At 41.2% G+C, this 17404-nt stretch overlaps 2 protein-coding genes across 8 annotated transcripts; one reads left to right on the top strand and one right to left on the bottom strand.

Moving 5' to 3' along the window:
* Positions 1–537: 537 nt before the first annotated feature.
* slc29a3 (solute carrier family 29 member 3) lies at positions 538–7881 on the top strand. Of its 3 annotated transcripts, none has more exons than XM_040139138.1 (7): positions 538–647; positions 1393–1512; positions 1622–2026; positions 4250–4332; positions 4804–5030; positions 5821–5983; positions 6610–7881. In XM_040139138.1, exons 3-7 carry the CDS (start codon positions 1703–1705, stop codon positions 7238–7240), a joined length of 1428 nt encoding a protein of 475 aa, XP_039995072.1. In that variant the 5' UTR covers positions 538–647; positions 1393–1512; positions 1622–1702; the 3' UTR covers positions 7241–7881. The 3 variants fall into 3 exon arrangements, with proteins under 3 accessions (XP_039995072.1, XP_039995073.1, XP_039995074.1); XM_040139139.1 differs by lacking the exon at positions 538–647 and adding an exon at positions 667–868; XM_040139140.1 differs by lacking the exon at positions 538–647 and adding an exon at positions 1057–1248.
* Positions 5457–17026, bottom strand: LOC120796366 (prosaposin). Of its 5 annotated transcripts, none has more exons than XM_040139134.1 (15): positions 16889–17026; positions 14049–14182; positions 13737–13811; positions 13489–13614; positions 12524–12739; positions 12282–12425; positions 12134–12190; positions 11775–11780; positions 10907–11062; positions 10680–10772; positions 10371–10554; positions 10022–10182; positions 9856–9936; positions 9536–9643; positions 5457–5682 (listed from the first exon to the last, which is right to left on the bottom strand). In XM_040139134.1, exons 1-15 carry the CDS (start codon positions 16920–16922, stop codon positions 5566–5568), a joined length of 1692 nt encoding a protein of 563 aa, XP_039995068.1. In that variant the 5' UTR covers positions 16923–17026; the 3' UTR covers positions 5457–5565. The 5 variants fall into 5 exon arrangements, with proteins under 5 accessions (XP_039995068.1, XP_039995067.1, XP_039995069.1 ...); XM_040139133.1 differs by having other exon boundaries at positions 5460–5682; positions 10022–10185; positions 16889–17024; XM_040139136.1 differs by lacking the exon at positions 5457–5682 and adding an exon at positions 8369–9269 and having other exon boundaries at positions 10022–10185; positions 16889–17022.
* Between the last annotated feature and the right edge of the window lie 378 nt (positions 17027–17404).

Below are 17404 nucleotides of genomic sequence, written 5' to 3'. Positions count from 1 at the left end.
TTTTGAATCAGACTTCCACATTGCAACCATTTTTTTTGTTTGTTCTTTTTGTTTATTTGTTTGTTTCGTTTTTTTTCAAAATGGACATTCAAGTAGTATTCAAGTTAGTAGCATTTCGTAGAAACAGTGTATATCCTGTAAAACAATTTAGTATCATTAGGGCAAGTAATATCTTCAATTATATTTTTTATGAATTCAGTTTTACTTAATTTCTAAATAGGTGCTTTTATTTTGGAAAAGCTGTACCGGGAAAGGAGCAGGCTGCCATCATTTTCTTCGGGCTTGTCGGTCCGGCTGTCACAATAATAGCGTGGGTTACTATTTACTTTTATTTTATTTTCACTTTAAAAATGCAATTTTAATAAATCCAGAGCTATAAGAAGTATTTCATAAATTAAATTTTACGTCCTCATCCTGCGAAATATACATTTCGAGTTAGAGTTGGGTTTAGATTTGTGTCGATAACGGTTTTATTCTGAAACTTCGTGCCGGATACCTTATTGTTGTTGCTGCCTGTGGCCAACGGGCTGAAAAACGTCATTTGTCAGCTGACCGGAAAAATAAGTTTGCAGTGAAATGAACATTTGTGTCAGTGTTTCTTTTCAAGAAAACACAGAAGCAACAGCCGGGGAGTGTCCAACAGTGAGGTACGTTTGTAAGTTATTAATGAGCAGGGGGTCGAGTGGGCCAGCTAGGTTTGTGGATACTTCGTTCAAGGCTGGGATACCCACTTAGCTAGCCTCTAACGTTGGTTTACGTGTTTGTATACACCGGTGTCCACATTAAACAGATAAAGCTTGACATATATCTATTCGCCTGAGGACCATTATAACGAAAACCGCGGCGGAACGAGCTGAATATTTTTGCAGTGAGTAGCAGAAAGAACTTGGTGAAACCAGCTGTCCGCAGCGGAATACTTCCCCCGAATCAAACTGCCCTGTCTAGTCTGAATTTTCAGACCTTGTAATTGCATTTTCTTGGGTGAGCATCACGTGAATAGTGGTTCCTTATTGGTGGCACACAGGATGCATTAGGATGCAAGGTCAGCGTTGTGCGTTCATGTCAGTCTTTCTTTAACCTCCTTTAAATAGTTCAAAAAGCGACCTCTAATTGTGCAAGCAAGTGTTGCCACCGGAAAGCTGTTTTTCCATTTCTGTCAGTGGCAGTGGCGATGGTTGCAGTTTGCAGAACACAAGTAGTGTCTGAATCGTGACGATCAGTCCATTTTTAATTGTCTGCCTTTCTGAGGTACCAGTTTGTCTTGTTCTGTGTTTTGTGCTGAAGAGGACAGGGCTTGCATGATCTTACATGTGTATCTTTAAAGGGATACATTTGCAAAAAGCCTATCAGTTGGCCCAGAATTGAGTGGTCATTTGACTCCTTGCATTGCAGTATCACAGCATCTGGATGGCCGGCCTGATCTCTACCAGCTGCAGCACAGAGATCTCTCCAGACTATGGCTTCACAATAAACACAGTCTTTTTTTTCCTCTCTGGACATGCACAAGTAAACGTAAGACTCATCCTAACACCAGTTATTTCAATAACATTATAATGTCTTTATAATCTTGCTGTGATTTGTTTTATTTTTTTTTAACTCACGTTTTTCTTCTCCTTCACAGCTTTGTGTTTAATACCTCCTTTCTTAGTGTTCTTTTGTTGTCTTCTCTCATCTTCACTTTGCGAGTATTCTGTCTGTGAAAATGGATGGCGCAGAGCCTGTGCCGCCCAGTCTCAACTCCTCCTATATTCCAACTGCTCTCGGCAACCAAAGCTTATCTGAGGACGAGGAGAATGAGGACCAGAGTCCCTCTGCATCCCTCCTGCACAAACATTCCTCAGTGCCTCTGGCTGTACGCTACAGTCCAGAGGACTCCTACTGTATGGTATACATCATCTTCTTTCTCATGGGCATTGGCTCCCTGCTGCCCTGGAACTTCTTCATAACAGCCAAACACTACTGGCTCTACAAACTGAGTAACAACACTCATCACAGCGGCAGTGAGGATCAACGTTCAGATCTCAGTGTGAGTGAGAGGGCGACTACTGTAAATACTACGCTTTGTGCACTGTACATGTGTGTACACAGGAAAATGCACATTTGTGCCATTCTCCATGCTTTTCAGGAAACTGATGATACTTTAACAAATGTGAGGACTGAGTGTCTTTTTACATCTGACAGAAATCCATTGCAACACAATTGTACAAATAGAAATGCCAAAGACTTGTTAAAGACTGCTACGTTAAAGTCAGAGAAAGTAAAAAAAAATGTCTTCCAACCAAATACTGTAGCTATAAGTCAGGATGCTAAACATCATGTATGTCAATTAGGATCTGCTTTGAAACTACAGACAGGTGACAAATTAAAGGGAAAATCTGAATATCTGAATGAATGTGTGGAGAAACCGAACAAATGCAGATGCTCCCACACAGGTACACTGCATGGTACAATTAAGCAATTAACATCCCATCATGCTCTGTGGGATGTATAAAAATGCTGAGCAGGCCTGGTTGATTCTGAGTTTGTATCAACATGGCTAGAGGAAAAGCTCAGCTGTGTCTCAGAAGGTAGAGCGGGTCGTCCACTAACTGAAATGTCAGTGTTTCGTTACCCGGCTCCTCCAACCTGCATGTCGAAGTGTCCTTGGGCAAGATACTAAACCTGTGATGGCTTTGTGTGTGAATGGGTGTATAAGGCATGTAGTGTAAAGCGCTTTGAGTGGCCGATAAGACTAAAAAAGTGCTACATAAGTGGAGTCCATTACCATTTACCATCTAGGTGACTTTGAAAGAGGGTTCATTCTTGGGGCATGGATGGCAGGCGCTTCAGTCACAAAGACAGTTCACCTGGCTCGTGAGTCAGTAGGACCAGTGACTACAGTGACATGTGCATTTAGATCAGTTGGAAAGATATCAGTAAATAGGGTCGGAAATTGTGGTTGACAGGCACATTTGATGACCGTGATGCTTGTGCATTACTGCGATAAGTGAAGAGAAACAGAAGAGCAACTCTTCCTCAGGTAACTGAGAATGTCAATGCAGGAGATGATCAGACGGTGTCAGCAAGAACAGTCAGTCGATTAAGTAGAGAGGGATAGGGAGGGTTGCAGTGCATAAACCCTTCATCACAAAGATGAATGCAAGATTGAGAGTTCAGTGGTGCAAAAGCCGAAGGAACTGGTCTACAGAGATGTGGAGAAAGTGATATGGTCAGATGAGTCATTCTTCACCATATTCTCCACAAGTTGGTGAGTGTGGCATACACCAAGAGAATGGTACTGGCCTGAATACTCCACTCTTTCAGTGAGGGGCTCTGATGGCTCTGTTATGCTGCTGGAGTCATTTTGCTGGCTTGGTTTGGGTCCACTTTGTCCCCACAGAGGGAAGGGTCACTGCAAATCAATAAAAAGTTGTTCTGAGTGCTCACCTTTACCCTATGATGAAACTTTTCCATCCCGATGGGAGTGGTCGTTTCCAGGATGACAATGCCCCCATCCATAGAGGAGGAGGGGTCACTGAATGATTTGATGAGTTCTAAAAATGATGTGAATCAAATGCTGTGGCCTTCACAGTCACCAGATCTCAAGCTTTTGGACCCACAAAACACCAGATGAGGGATTATCTCTTGGAAGAAGGGTGTCCATCCCTCCAGTAGAGTTACAGACACTTGGAGAATCGATGCCAAGTTGCACTGAAGCTGTTCCTGTGGCTCGTAGTGGCACCAACACCTTACTTGGACAATTTATGTTGGTTTTTCCTTTGTCACCCGTGAGTTTATGTACTAGTTTCAAAAAATCTAAGTGGTCATAAATGTCATGGTAAACCTGAAAGAACAACACAACATCAGAAAAAAAGGTCTTAAATATCAGAAACAAATTAATGATGACATGCAGGATGTTGTAATGGTTGAGCAAACAGAAAATGTCTTTCAAAAATAAGTTTAGTCAAGATTGGCCGTTATTTATAAAAACAATACAATAAATGCAAGACTGTTATTTTAGACAAGACAAATAACTGTTAGGTCAGTGAAACAGTCACGAGCAGTTCTATAGATTTCTATTGTTGTGCTTGGTTTGCTTTGACTTTGTAACCATAGCAAAAATAAGGAAGGAAAGAATTTTAGGTTTTTATTTCACTCCCCTTTCCTCACTTCGTTTTACTTGATGTGAGGCAGTATGTGAATGCATCAGTGTGTGCTCTTATAGTCAAGCAAATTCATTTAAAAAAATATTTTCTATGACCATTCATAGGACTACTTTGAAAGTTACCTGGCCATTGCCTCAACGGTTCCCTCTGTGCTGTGCCTGATACTCAACTACGTCCTAGTTAACAGGTTGAGACCACACCCACACACACACACACACACACGCACACGCACACACACACACTCTGGGTGTTTGGATGTTACAATCACGCATTTGTCCTATGTAGGGCCTTATAGTTTACAGTTATGTCATTTATCTTGGGAAATGCTGTGTGTTTCTCAACATTCTCTATGGACTTAGATCTGTCTGTTCTGGTTTGAGATAACAGGGAGCAAAGGAGATATTTGTCGCATCTCTGCATCAGGACACATTTTATATTTATTATCTGTGTGGGTAATTAATAGCTAACTGTCTCACATTTGTGCAGACGCAGTCAGTGTTGTTTGCATATTTATGCTGTACACAGACTGTACAGTTTCTGGCTTGATCCGACGGCACAGCACAAAACCTCTGCATTCTTTTTGTTTATGTTGATCAGCTCATCTTTGATAAAACTCCTGCCTAATCCTAGTACATCTGTCTTTGCTCGGTGTTGGTAGGCTGTCTCAGAATGTCCGAATCCTGTCGTCTCTCTCTGTGATCCTGTTGGTGTTTGTGGTGACTACCGTGCTGGTGAAGGTGGACATTTCGGACTGCCGGATGGAGTTCTTTATTGGCACGCTGGCCAGCGTGGCTGTCGTCAGCGGAGCCTCCAACCTCTTCTCTGGCAGCATGTTCGGGATCAGTGGGCATTTCCCCATGAGGATCTCTCAGGCCCTAATATCAGGTATTGTCCTCATTCAGGTCAGGAATGTCTCTTGTTCACACTGTTTCCTTTTATTATGGCATTTATACAGTACCATTGTGCAAATACTTTTTCTGCTGTCTTGATATCCACAGAGTATGTACTATTTAGCACTCTGGTGAACACAGCAAGAATACCAGACAGAATACACTATAGAAATGTTATACTTACACGGCAGGTTCCTCCTATAGAACAAAAGAATCTGTTTTTGGACCTCATTTTGGAGTACCTTGTTGCATACATTTGCATAATAATGAATTATCACTGATGTTGCTAAAAACACTTTAGATCTCGAATGCCTCACACTTTATGTTCACCACATTTTATTTATTTTTTATTTATTTCTTATAAATTTTACAAGACCAGTATAGTGACATAGATACATTCTTCAATTATTTAATGGGTTTAATTATTGACCTTATCAACATAACTGGTTATAATTATGCCTCTTGTCCAGTGCAGAACAGGAATAAGCGGGGACAGAAAATGGATGAGCTTACGGGGCATCATGATGGGTTTAGGAGTGTGGGATGCTGACCATATAATCACAGCATTTGTGGGTCAACTCTGGGGGACCTTGTTGCATGTCGTTATCCTCTCTCCATCTTATCCTTTCAGCTCTCTGCTGTACTCTCTAATTAGGGCCAAAAAAAAAAAGATGGATTTATAGTTATATTTAACATATAGAGGTAATTATGAACAACATTTGGCAGTTCAAAGGTCTCTGCTTAACTGACCTCACAATAAGCTGAAGTCCTTTCTTTTGTCTCAGGCCAGGCTATGGGTGGCACGCTGAGTGCAGTAGCATCAATACTGGACCTGGCAGTTGCGAAGGATGTGACAGACAGCGCTCTGGCCTATTTCCTGACAGCCGATTTTTTCATTCTGCTCTGCATCATTGCTTATTTGCTCCTGCCCAAGCTGGCATATTCAAGGTCAGTAGCAGACAGATATTCTGGTTTCCATATAGGTGTATACACTAACCCATATCTTAACTTGAAAATGAAGGTGATGATAATAACTTCCCTCCTACTTACTTTCATCTGAATCTGGATACTATAGATTACAGATAGTTTAGCAGTGTGCATCATCTGGCACAGTATCATTCTGCATACTACCATCAGATGGTGCCAGTGCTGAAAATGTTGAAATCCTACACAGTGCAGGATTTCAACATTTAGCTCAAAATAATTCTAAATTAGTTAAAAATAATTGTAATAAATATTCTAAACTTGCCTGTTCCAGTTATTTTGCAAATAAAAGATATTATTTTAGCCTTTATGGTTTAATGCATTTTAGACACTAACCAAATTAAAGTAATTTTAAAGGTTAAACTGCCCTTAATGACAGCATTATGATAAACTACTGTTTAGGGGACAGGTTTAATACATCTTGTTAAAGTAGAGATATGTTACAAAATAAAGCTACAGTATGTTGCCTAATTCAGTTCAGACTTGAAAGATGAAATTCAGAAAAAGTCTGACTGTCCAAAGATTTTTAGAGATTTTAGATGTACCAGCTATTCTAAAAAACTGCTGCGGTCTGCTTCTTTTTTCTCTAGTCACTACATGCTGGCAGCAACATGCACCACTACAGGAGTGATGAGCAAAGGTGGAGGCGCGCCAGGCACAGTGAGCAGAGTCTCTGTCCCACCACTGCCACCTATCCTCAGGAAGACGTGGGTGCTCGGCCTGAGTGTCTTCTACGTATTCTGTGTCTCTATCATGGTGTTCCCCGCTGTATCCTCAGGGATCCAATCTGTCCACAAAGACAGCAGCAGCCCCTGGACAACCACTTACTTTGTGCCCCTCACCAGTTTTCTCCTGTACAATGTAGCAGACTTCTGTGGCAGGCAGGCCACAGCCTGGTTGCAGGTCCCGGGCCCCACCAGCCGAGTCCTGCCAGCACTGGTGCTGTGTCGCTCCGTCTTGGTCCCACTTCTCATGTTCTGTAACTACCAGCCGAGGGACCACCTCAAGACAGTGCTATTCACACATGATGCGTACCCTGTAGTCTTTAACTGCCTGCTAGGCCTCTCTAATGGCTACCTAGGCACTCTACCTATGATCTATGGCCCAAAGGTGGTACCGCGGGAGCTGACAGAGGCCACAGGAGTGGTCATGTCCTTCTTCCTCACTCTGGGACTGGCTGTTGGATCTGCGTTCTCTGTGCTTATTGTGCACTGTATCTGATCAGGCTGTTAGGCAATAACCTAGTAAGGTACCGTGGTATGGTGGAGCTGGGCAGTAGAGTCAGTGCACCCACTGTTGATGAATACCAGAACCCCAAAGCACTGTGATGCAGAGTGAACCAGTAAAGCCAGTGGTCTGTTACGAGGGAAAAGTCCTGATAAGTTTCTCATTGCCACTCTTGACCAAAAAGCCTCATCTCCTTCATACCTCACATTAATATGTATTATGTTTACACTGATGTGGCCTTGGGTTGGGTCCGTCATGACTTGGTCAATACATATTTGAAATGAAGAAGTGGTTCTTCGAGCTACATTTGCAATCGGTGCAGTTCATGAGGGACAAATCAAACCACAAAGATTTGTTACACAATATTTCATATGGTAAAAACACATTTTTCACAAATTTATTTCAAGAGGTGGAAATTTTGGGTATAGTGGATGCTATGCAGAGGGTCTTAAATGTTATTTTAGTTCAACTTTAATGATATATGCAGACAGCAAAGGGGCACCACATCTTACTATGGGATAGAAAGAAAAAATGTGGTTAATTGTGGTCAATGAATAGGTTGTTGATTTGTCTGTAAACCTTGTAACTATACTTGATCACACTTTATAAACTTGAGTATTTCCAGTAACAACTTTTGGATTTCAGTCATCATTTTTAAATGTTCACTTGAGCTGCAAGTTGCAAAGGTATAGCATCTTTGCAATTTGGTTTTTTTGTTTTGTTTTTAAACTTCTCACAAACTACAGTTAATGAAATATAGTACTGCTGACCGTTTTTAAAAATGGTCAGTGTTGAAAATTACTTATCTGAGGCAACATAATTCTCCACAAGTTATTCTCCTGTAGTGGAATAAAGGAAAGCAAATGCATTCTTGCCAGCTTAGGTTAGATTCACAGGGTAAGTTACCATGGGAAATGACTCAGAGTTAGTTATCTCAGTTTCTGGGACTGAAAACCAAGAGTTTCCCCTCATCTCAGGGTTTCACTAAACCTGCTTTCTGGAACATGGCCCTGGTTTGCAGAAATGGGCACACTGTAATTAACAAGGAGCCACCTTTTATCATGAAAAGCTTGGTAGGAATACTTAGCTTAATTCAGTTTACAGCAAATGAGGAAAAAAATAAACAGTGGATTGGGATCATTTTTAATTGTTAAAAATTTACAGATCAACTGACAGTTGGCTCAGGATTTGAAGCAGACAACTGAATTTGAGATACTTGTTAGAAACAGTGATTTACAAACTGTAGGAAGATTGCAAACAATTGGAGGTGAGTCGGAGGTACACTCTCAGACTAATTACCTCCAATATTAGCTTGTTAAAACTAAAAAACACTAAAACAATCAGTCTCCGAAATAGAAATTTGTTTAAAGGATCAGACAGACTACTAAAACTAATGCCAGTCAGTCATTCTTAACACACAGAGCTTTCTCTTATTTGCAATTACTTCCTCCAGGGAGAAAGAATCGAATACAGCTGAGTGGGGGGGGGGCTGAAGACCCATCAGGACAGAAGCCACCTGCTGCTGAGTCAACATTATATAAAATGTGAAACTTGAATTTGTGTTCTCTCACTCACACACACACACACACACACACACACACACACACACACACACACACACACACACACACAAAACCAAGCAATATAGGGAAATACAAACCAAATGATGCAAAGCCCAATCGTGCAGCTTTGTGACTTCTGCTCAGTGAAGCAACGACAGGCTGAGCTGTAGGCCAATATACACGTAATCACTCCTTTCCTGCCCCCCCACCCCAGGAGGAGAGAAGAAAAAAAAACAAAACAAACCCTGTCCAGTCCCTTTCCACCATGACATCATTCAAAATACCAAAGTTAATTTAAACATAAATTGCAGTCTTTTAAGAAAAAAAAAAAGGAAAACAGGACACAAATTGAAAGTGGGAAGCAGCACTACAGTATTTTTTCTTTTAATTCCCTACAGGTCAGTTTGTGCTGGTCTTCACTTCCTCTATACCCACACATGGCGTTTGCAGTGAGCCACAGCCTAAAAGATAGAAACAAGTGGTTGGACAGGCCTGTCAAAAGCAAACGTTTATGTAAAAAGTTTACATAATCAGTTACCAAAAATCAGTTGTGAAACAATATAATTAAAAGGGAATCATCTATTGGGTGGCATTACTTGCTGAAGTTTGTCAATGGTGACTTTTCACTGAAAACTTATAGTCTTAAAGATAGTTCGTATCCCCAAAATAGGCAAGAGTCCTACTCTGGAGACACATTCTGGTGTCAAAATAGACCTTAATTACTCACATTGCACCGAGTTGCTGTCTCCATGTTTTTGCACCAGAATGCAGGTCCCCAGCTGCACTGCTCTGATCCCAGCAGCCTTTGCACAGCTTCAGGGCAGGCTTCCAGTTTCTGTTTCACACACACACACACACACACACACACACACACACACACACACACACACACACACACACACAGTGAAATACTCAACAGGGATCTAATGCAAGCCAAATATCCCACATCCCACAGTAATTACATTTCCTGCCACAACAACAAAAACTCAAATTCTTCCTATGAAGATAAAATGTTCACATTATGAATTAATATAGTTTACTCTTTACCATACACACGAAGTCTGGGTCGAGCATCTGGAGCAGCAGCTGGACAAGCATTGGCTCATACTGTTCAATCATCTGGTCACACTGTCGATAGACATGGGGGTTAATGCAAAGCTGCCACATGAGGACGGGTTTAAGTTACACAAGTTAAGACGATGCAACTACTCACATCAGTCTGGTAAGAGTCGGGCAGGAAGCTGCATAACCTCCTCACAGCCTCCTCAATCTGTGCCTCAGTAGCGTTACGCTCCAGAATCGCATCGATGTAGGAGACGATCACCTTGCACAAATCGCAGTAGCCTCCAGCCTTGAAGCGCGTCTGGTCGAGTGCTTCTGGAAATAATTAGAACAGAAATCAGTGTTTCTACGCTTATGTGGAAATACCCCTTCGGCTTCATAGAGGTAAATAAAAACAGATGATACAATAAGACATCACACCTTTGCACAATATCTATGTAACATCTCTGCTGTCAGAAAAGTTAACATTTGCATTCAGTGTGGGGAGAGTGAGGACTTACGGACATATGCGCGACTGGCATCGTTGCAGAGTGCCAACACTTTGCAGACAGTCTTAGGGTCAGCCTGCTGCACCAGCAGCTCGATGATGGCCTGGCCGTAAGTCTCAATCAGGTCCTTACACTGGGCAGTCAGAGTGGAGGGCAGAAATGTGCACACCTTCTCCACAGCTTGAATCACCTCCTCCTGAGACAGAGAGATGGGTCAGCTTGACACCGGACCTTCATCTAACTAAATAAAAACGTTGGCAGCCGTTTTGTAGAGTCTATTTTTATGGCCATAGTGGATACATCTTGTAGCACGCATCCCACCTCTGTTTTCTGATCCTCCAACATACTCTCCAGCTGCTTCATCACAAACTCACAGATGGCACATGCTGAGGAATCACGGACACGCACCATGGGCTGGAACACAAAGACGCAATGTCTCATGTGCATGTGCAATACTGCACTACAAAACTGGATTTTAATTTTAAAAAAAATCTTTTATCAATATCAAATGCTTATAAGTCAGCAGTCATGTGCCGACCATGAATTACCTTAGCAGACTCAACCTTGGTGGCAGGGAAAAGCTTGAGAGCAGGTACAGCCTTGGCAGTGGGCACAATCTTGGCAGCCTGCAGCTTCAGCATAGGAATGGAGTTCTTCAGAGCAGCAGTACAGAAGCCAGCATGGACACAGATATCCTTGGGTTGCTGAGGACATAAACATTAACTTTAGGATACACAGCTTTGGGTCAACAAAATTTGCCACACTGCATGCTGTTAACATAAACCGTGCGTTTCTAATCTGAATACCATTCCACAGCATTACCACCCATGCAAGTTTCTATGCCCCCCACCCCCGGAGAAGAAAAAAAAATAATAATAAAAAAAAAATAAAAAAATAAAATATCTAATGCAGTCTTCTTTTACCACTACCAAACACAGCACAACACACCCATACTGGCAAAAGTGTTTACTTTAGCAGCTCTGACCTTGGTGTTTAAGAAAGACCAGCCATATACAGTAAAATGAAGATGGTGCTTTTAGATGGCGATAGCCACTTTAATGTTATTAAAGACCAGTGCATCTGTCAGTTGACTTGTTCATGCACTGAGTCACAAGATTCAGGCACACATCACAAGATCTAAGCATACTTTAAATAATACAGCACTGTATGCTCATTTGATGTGAAGAAACAGGATCTTAATGTGGCCCTTTGCTGCAGTGTTCCAACAGGCACTTATGTGTCAAGTCATTAGACAAACAAGCAGAGTGTTCAGGTTAAGTGAAGTATTCTCGCTCATAATTACATCATCATTTAATGTGCGTCTCAACAGTGCAAGGTGAGTAGCTCTAGAGTGGACAGCACAAAAAGCAAGAGCTAAGGGTTAAGAGGCTACAGGCTGAACAGAGAGAGACCTACCTGTTCCTGGGGAGCAGCACACAAAACCCAGAGCAGGAGAAAACAGAGCAAGACAACATGAATGGAGGGGAGGAAAGTAAAGAAGAAACACAGACGAAATAGACAACAGAAATTAAGAAAATTAAGAAAGAAAGTGATTCAAAGATATGAATAAATTCAGTCAGCAAGCGAGTGGGTGCTGGATAAGGGGCTTAGCACCACCAGAATGTACAAATTATCATAGTCTCATTAGTTTTGATGACCAGTTCAATAAGCCGATCACTGAAAATTACAATATAATGGTCATTCATGTTATAATATGGCTCATGTATGCAAAACACAAAAACTTATTTAAATTAGTGAAGCTCACGAAGACTCACCATGGACATAAGTTGCTCGACAACAAGGCTACCATACTGGCTGACATATTGCTTGCACTGCAATGAGGAAATAAAAAGTTAATATACAGCATTTTTGGAACAAAAATCATGCATTTGATCAAAACTCCTCCCCTTGTAGGACTCTCACCATTGTGGACAAGCCTGGCCCCAGCAGGTCACACTGGTTCTCAATATTCTCAATGAGAGAGTCAATAAATGAGGAGTTGGCCTTGGCTTCGGCTTGAGCATCAGTCAGGAACTTGATGCAGTCCTGGCACACGTCATCACTTTCCTATGGGGAAGCAAAGATTAAAAGCAAAATGAAGATAATGCTCAACAACAGGAGGAGAGCATTATGTTATGGGTGCGGAGGAAAGTTAAACAGAGTACCTGCTTTGGAGTCTCCTGTTTGGGGGCCTCCTGCTTGGGACTCTCCTGAGGATAGAGGAGCTCAGGCACATTGAGGAGGAAGGGAGCTACTCGCTGGGAAAGGTCAACCTGGGGGATTTCATTGGACATCAGCTGCTCCTGGGCCTGAGCCTTAGCCAGGGCTGCCTGCTGAGACTTACACAGCCCGATGGCACCACATACCACACTGGGATCCTCCTAAAAACACACAACTTTAAGTTACCTCAATAACTGGCACATTGTAATAGTCATTTTATAGTTCAGTGTTTTATTTAAAAGCCTTGGATACATGTTAGCTGTACGCAGCAGATGTAACTTAAATACCTCCTAGCCTTATAGCCTGGATGACCCACACAATCAAATGGGTTTAGAAAACTCAGCCTATGGTTGATATCTAAAAAGTCATTTTGTAGGATCTGTACAGAACTGTCTCTTTTGCTCCCACAGCTGCTGTGGCAGGTGAGAGTTGAAACAATGAAACCTACAGCAAATGCTTTCAGTCATGGGGTTTAGTATTACACAATGACTACTCTGTTCCCATTTAGACTTGGACTCACTTCCCCATCAATAGCCCTTACTCAGCTCGCTGCACTTTGCTCAAAGTCACTCCCGTTTTCCCTTTTTTTGACACCAAGGGGAAGATAGACCATTTTAAGAGTCTTAAATGAAGCTCAACGATAAACTGACTGACCAACCATACTCGAAATAAGTTTTAATGAGATCTTTGATGATAATTTGTTTACAGCTTCTTTGAAAACATCCAATAAGGTTCTAAATGCAGACTTCAGTTACTTGGTAATGGCATAATTAAAGAGGCTAAATTGTGGTGGCCCTACATTAATGATATTTCAGTTAGTTGCTACATTCCTGGCGCTTTCACCACTGAACCTGTATTTAAAACGGAAAAACAGACTAAGACTTGTATAAAACAGGTTGATGTTTCTCACCAGTTCTCCAGTAATGATTCCCATGATGATGGGGTAGTAGCTATCCACCATCTCCTTGCACTCTGCAGTCAAACTTTGATCGGGGATGAGCTGGCAGGCTTTCTCCAGGTACCCAAGAACCTCACCCTGCAATCACAGAAATAACCAGACATCAGTCTTCCAAGTGAGTGTTTAAATCTAGGTCTAGTCACATTTGCTTATAGCAAATAATTTTATTTATGTATTCATTTATTTCTTTTAAATCTTACCTCAGTGGCATTGTCCTTCAGTATTTGCTCCACCACCAACAACACCTCTTTACACAAGTCACATGGCACTGTTTTCTGAAACCAGAGAATTGGATGTGTAAAATAAAAATGTATTTGTCTCATATTTCTAAGTGTTCAGAATAGTCCAGAATACAAATAAGAGATACACAAAACTTTGAGAAAGGAGCATGTATCCTGATAGTGATTTCAACAGAAGAACGCAAGAGGAACAGTTTTCAAATTTTTTTTAGAATAACATGTCACTCTCATAGGGAGAAAGAAGAAAGAGGGGGAAAAAAAATGCGGTCTCACCATTTGGGGCTTGTTCCACACATTCTGCTGGCAGTGAGTCACAGCTCCGCACAGAGACGCCATCTTTACATTCTGACACCAGTAGGGGGGGCCACGAGCACACTGCTCAGTGCCCAGCAGAGGGGTTGCTACAGCTGCAAAGTAGACAAGAGTTAAATTTCATAAATTTCTTTTAGAGACCTTTGGTGCAGAGATCAGAAAGGAGACAGGTGATGACACAAGCAGTGTTGTCATTTTAAAAAAAAAAATTTAAACTGAACTTAATATCTTGGAGCTACCAAGTCCTATAAACATGAACTACGTGAATGTGGCACTGAAAAGCTCAAATGTATTGAAAGGGACTCAGCATAGCTGGGGTCAAATAGAATCTTTTAGAACGGCAGCCATGTCATTCTGGTTTTAGGAACGTTTAATTTAATGTTTCAATAAAAGAAGTTCAGTCACCTGTCAGTAAGTTAAAGACAGATTAAAGACATTGAACCAATCAAATGCAATTAAGTCGTGTTGTTAGGTGAGCCAACAAAAATCATTGTGCTTGCCCTGTGAAGCTAGACCTCTTGCAAACACTGAGCATTGTGGGTAAACAGCCTGCCTAACTGTTTTATAACAGTTATCAAAGAAAAACACAATAAATCCTACTAGTTCAAATTGCTAAATAGCATTAGGCATATGCCTCGAAATCTGGCAGTCAGAAAACTACAGACCAGGATGAGACACCATAAGGGGCATTTATGATTTACATGTGCATCCCAGTTGCAGAAGTGAGTACTTAGTGGTTGCATATTATTAGCCTATAGTAAAAATATGATCTTTTTAGCCAATGCAAAATGCATTTTACCGAAGTAAAAAAGTGATGTGGGAAAGCACCTAATACTTTGAAGCACTGTTTCTCCATCACTTTCGTGATCCTGCTTTTAAAAAAAAAAGAAAAAAAAAGAAAAAAAAGAAAAAAAAGAAAAAAAAAAAAAGACGCCGCCAAACAGAAACTACATTTCATTTGAAATATGACTAAAATGCTTTTCAACTGAGCATGTCTGAACAAGACAGTGTACTTAGAATATAAACTGTATAAAGGGATCAGTATGTAAGTGTTGTGGGTGAGTGGCCTGTGGTGGTAACGTCCGAGACATGGCAACACGGGTGAAGCTTGACCAACAAACCTTCAATCACTGACTACTGTGAAATCCCTCCTGCTCAGCATTCATACCAGTTGAATAGTAACAGTACAGGCAAGGCATTCCCACTCTTCACATGAGTCACATGAGCAGTCAAAAAAAAAAATAAAAAGCTGTTCTTAGGGAGGACAGACTGTACCAATGAGGAGAAAATCTCTGGATATGACTAAACCATTTACAGCTAACAAGGCAATGCACAGCAGTAGAAAATAATTGATGTATATTTCTGTTGGCTTTATGTAATATGCTACAGCAGAAAACTTGTTTTATGAGATTTCAGCAAAAAAAACACAAGAAACAAAAAAAAAAAAAACAACAGAAAACTCATCATAATTGTGAGTAAATGTTACATGACACAGCAAAGCACAAGAGGCCTTAAATAGGATTCAGACTGCATTGTTTAACAGCAGCAAGCAACCTGCAAAACTGTTTCAGTGTAGCAGGCTACACATCACTTTAACCCAACAAAGAAAGATTAGTAGAAAGCAGACATAACACTTGTTGACCAACACAATTGAGCCTAAATGCTTGACACACAACATTTAGGAATGTCTGTTGCAAGAATGGGGAAGAAGACATTATATAAAATCAATGTTTTGAACCACAAGTCAAACTGAAGATAATCACTAAATACACAAGGCACTAATATATTAGAACCAACAGTGCCTGTGGGCTGCAAGAAACAACCTCTGCTCTGATAATAAGTAAATAAATGACATTAATGTCGAATCCATACTCCAAATGACACGACCAAGCCAGCGATATGCAATATATAAATAACCTAGTTCTCTGTATGTTATGCGTACCATTGCAGCAATAACTCATCTGCTGATTTCACTGACCTACATTTATCTGAACGTAAATAAAGATAAGCTGGCTAGACTATTACCAAGTGCACAAGAAGACAGATACAGCTATAATAAAAGAAGGGAATCCAGAGGAACAAAATCCGAAAACCTTTTTAGTTACTGACATTTTACTGAAAAGCTGAAATGAGAGCTGCTGGTTGAGAGGAACTGAGCTTGGTCAGAAAATCCAAAGAGCGGTCCAAACACCGCACGTTATCTGCTCGTAAGAGCAGGTAGGGCGGATCAGCCCTGACTGAGGGTCTGGGCACCCAACACCACGTAGATGATCTCCGACGTATAGGCTAGCTAGCTGTTTGAGGTAACTAGCTTCATGGCGCTGTTCCTACATATCTGCAAAAAACAGATACTGGCCTAAGGCTACCGTTGTAGTGATGTTTAGCTAGCCGACTTACGCTAGCTGGTAGGCTAGCGTTAGCCGAGACGTTACCAACGGAGGCGGGTGGGCCAATAATAACGCGTTTAAACCTCAAAGGCAAACGGTCAACATTCACTTAACACGACTTCTTTACAGATATAGCTCATGTGTAGCAAATTGTTCTGATAAGGACAAACACTTGATTTATGTTTATCAAATCATATCCGGTACAAGTCAGCTTTAGCTGTTAAAAGTTAACATTAGCCAATTAGCTACTGTTCGACCAAGGCTAACGCTGCTGGAAACGTTTCCGCGTTTTGTTGTTGAAACGCACTTACTTACACAACCCCAGAGCCTTTGCTGTAAACTGACAACAGTCTTTTCAGTATCACCGACCACGTACAAAACACCGTGTATTATTTCTCTGCGTAGTGACATTACCTGAAGACACGAAAAGCAGAGTTAAAAGCAACATGACTGCGCTGTTTTGCGGCTCGTCTGTCTGTTTCTGTTCCTCTGGCGGGTGAAGCAGATCAGAGAGTGGAGGGTACTGCAATGCAGGAGACGGGGCTTGTTGATTGTTTTATGTCTCACCGTCACATGACTCGGCCTACTCACCAAGACATGTGACTGACTCGGCCTCGGTGTCTGATGTGATCATGTATTATCGAACATCAAGAGTCTTTATACACTTAATTTGAAAGCCTTAAAAAAAAAATCCAAACACACTTATATCTAATTACAAAACCTTTGAAACTAATAAGATTTTTCTTAGTTGTACAGTGGTTAGTGATGTTTTGAGATAACCTATGGGTTGGTTACTCTATAGCTTTATTTTTCTATACTAAACACTTGGATTTTTACTTTACACAGCAGTAGTTCAGTGGTGGCTGTATAGCTCATTGCTTCTACTACCAGTTTTTCCTCGGCATCTAGCCATCTGAAAGACAAGATTCA

This window comes from Xiphias gladius, chromosome 11 (genome assembly GCF_016859285.1).
Source record: "Xiphias gladius isolate SHS-SW01 ecotype Sanya breed wild chromosome 11, ASM1685928v1, whole genome shotgun sequence".
NCBI lineage: Eukaryota > Metazoa > Chordata > Actinopteri > Istiophoriformes > Xiphiidae > Xiphias > Xiphias gladius.
This window is presented reverse-complemented; position numbering and strand designations above follow the sequence as displayed.

Coding starts and splice junctions, on each gene's coding strand:
- slc29a3 (XM_040139138.1), top strand. CDS start 1,703: ATGGATGGCGCAGAGCCTGTGCCGCCCAGTCTCAACTCCTCCTATATT. Junction 2,027..4,249: donor ATCAACGTTCAGATCTCAGT/GTGAGTGAGAGG, acceptor GACCATTCATAG/GACTACTTTGAAAGTTACCT. Junction 4,333..4,803: donor AACTACGTCCTAGTTAACAG/GTTGAGACCACA, acceptor CGGTGTTGGTAG/GCTGTCTCAGAATGTCCGAA.
- LOC120796366 (XM_040139133.1), bottom strand. CDS start 16,922: ATGTTGCTTTTAACTCTGCTTTTCGTGTCTTCAG. Junction 13,615..13,736: donor TGAAGGACAATGCCACTGAG/GTAAGATTTAAA, acceptor CTGTGATTGCAG/GGTGAGGTTCTTGGGTACCT. Junction 12,191..12,281: donor GGCCAGGCTTGTCCACAATG/GTGAGAGTCCTA, acceptor TCCTCATTGCAG/TGCAAGCAATATGTCAGCCA.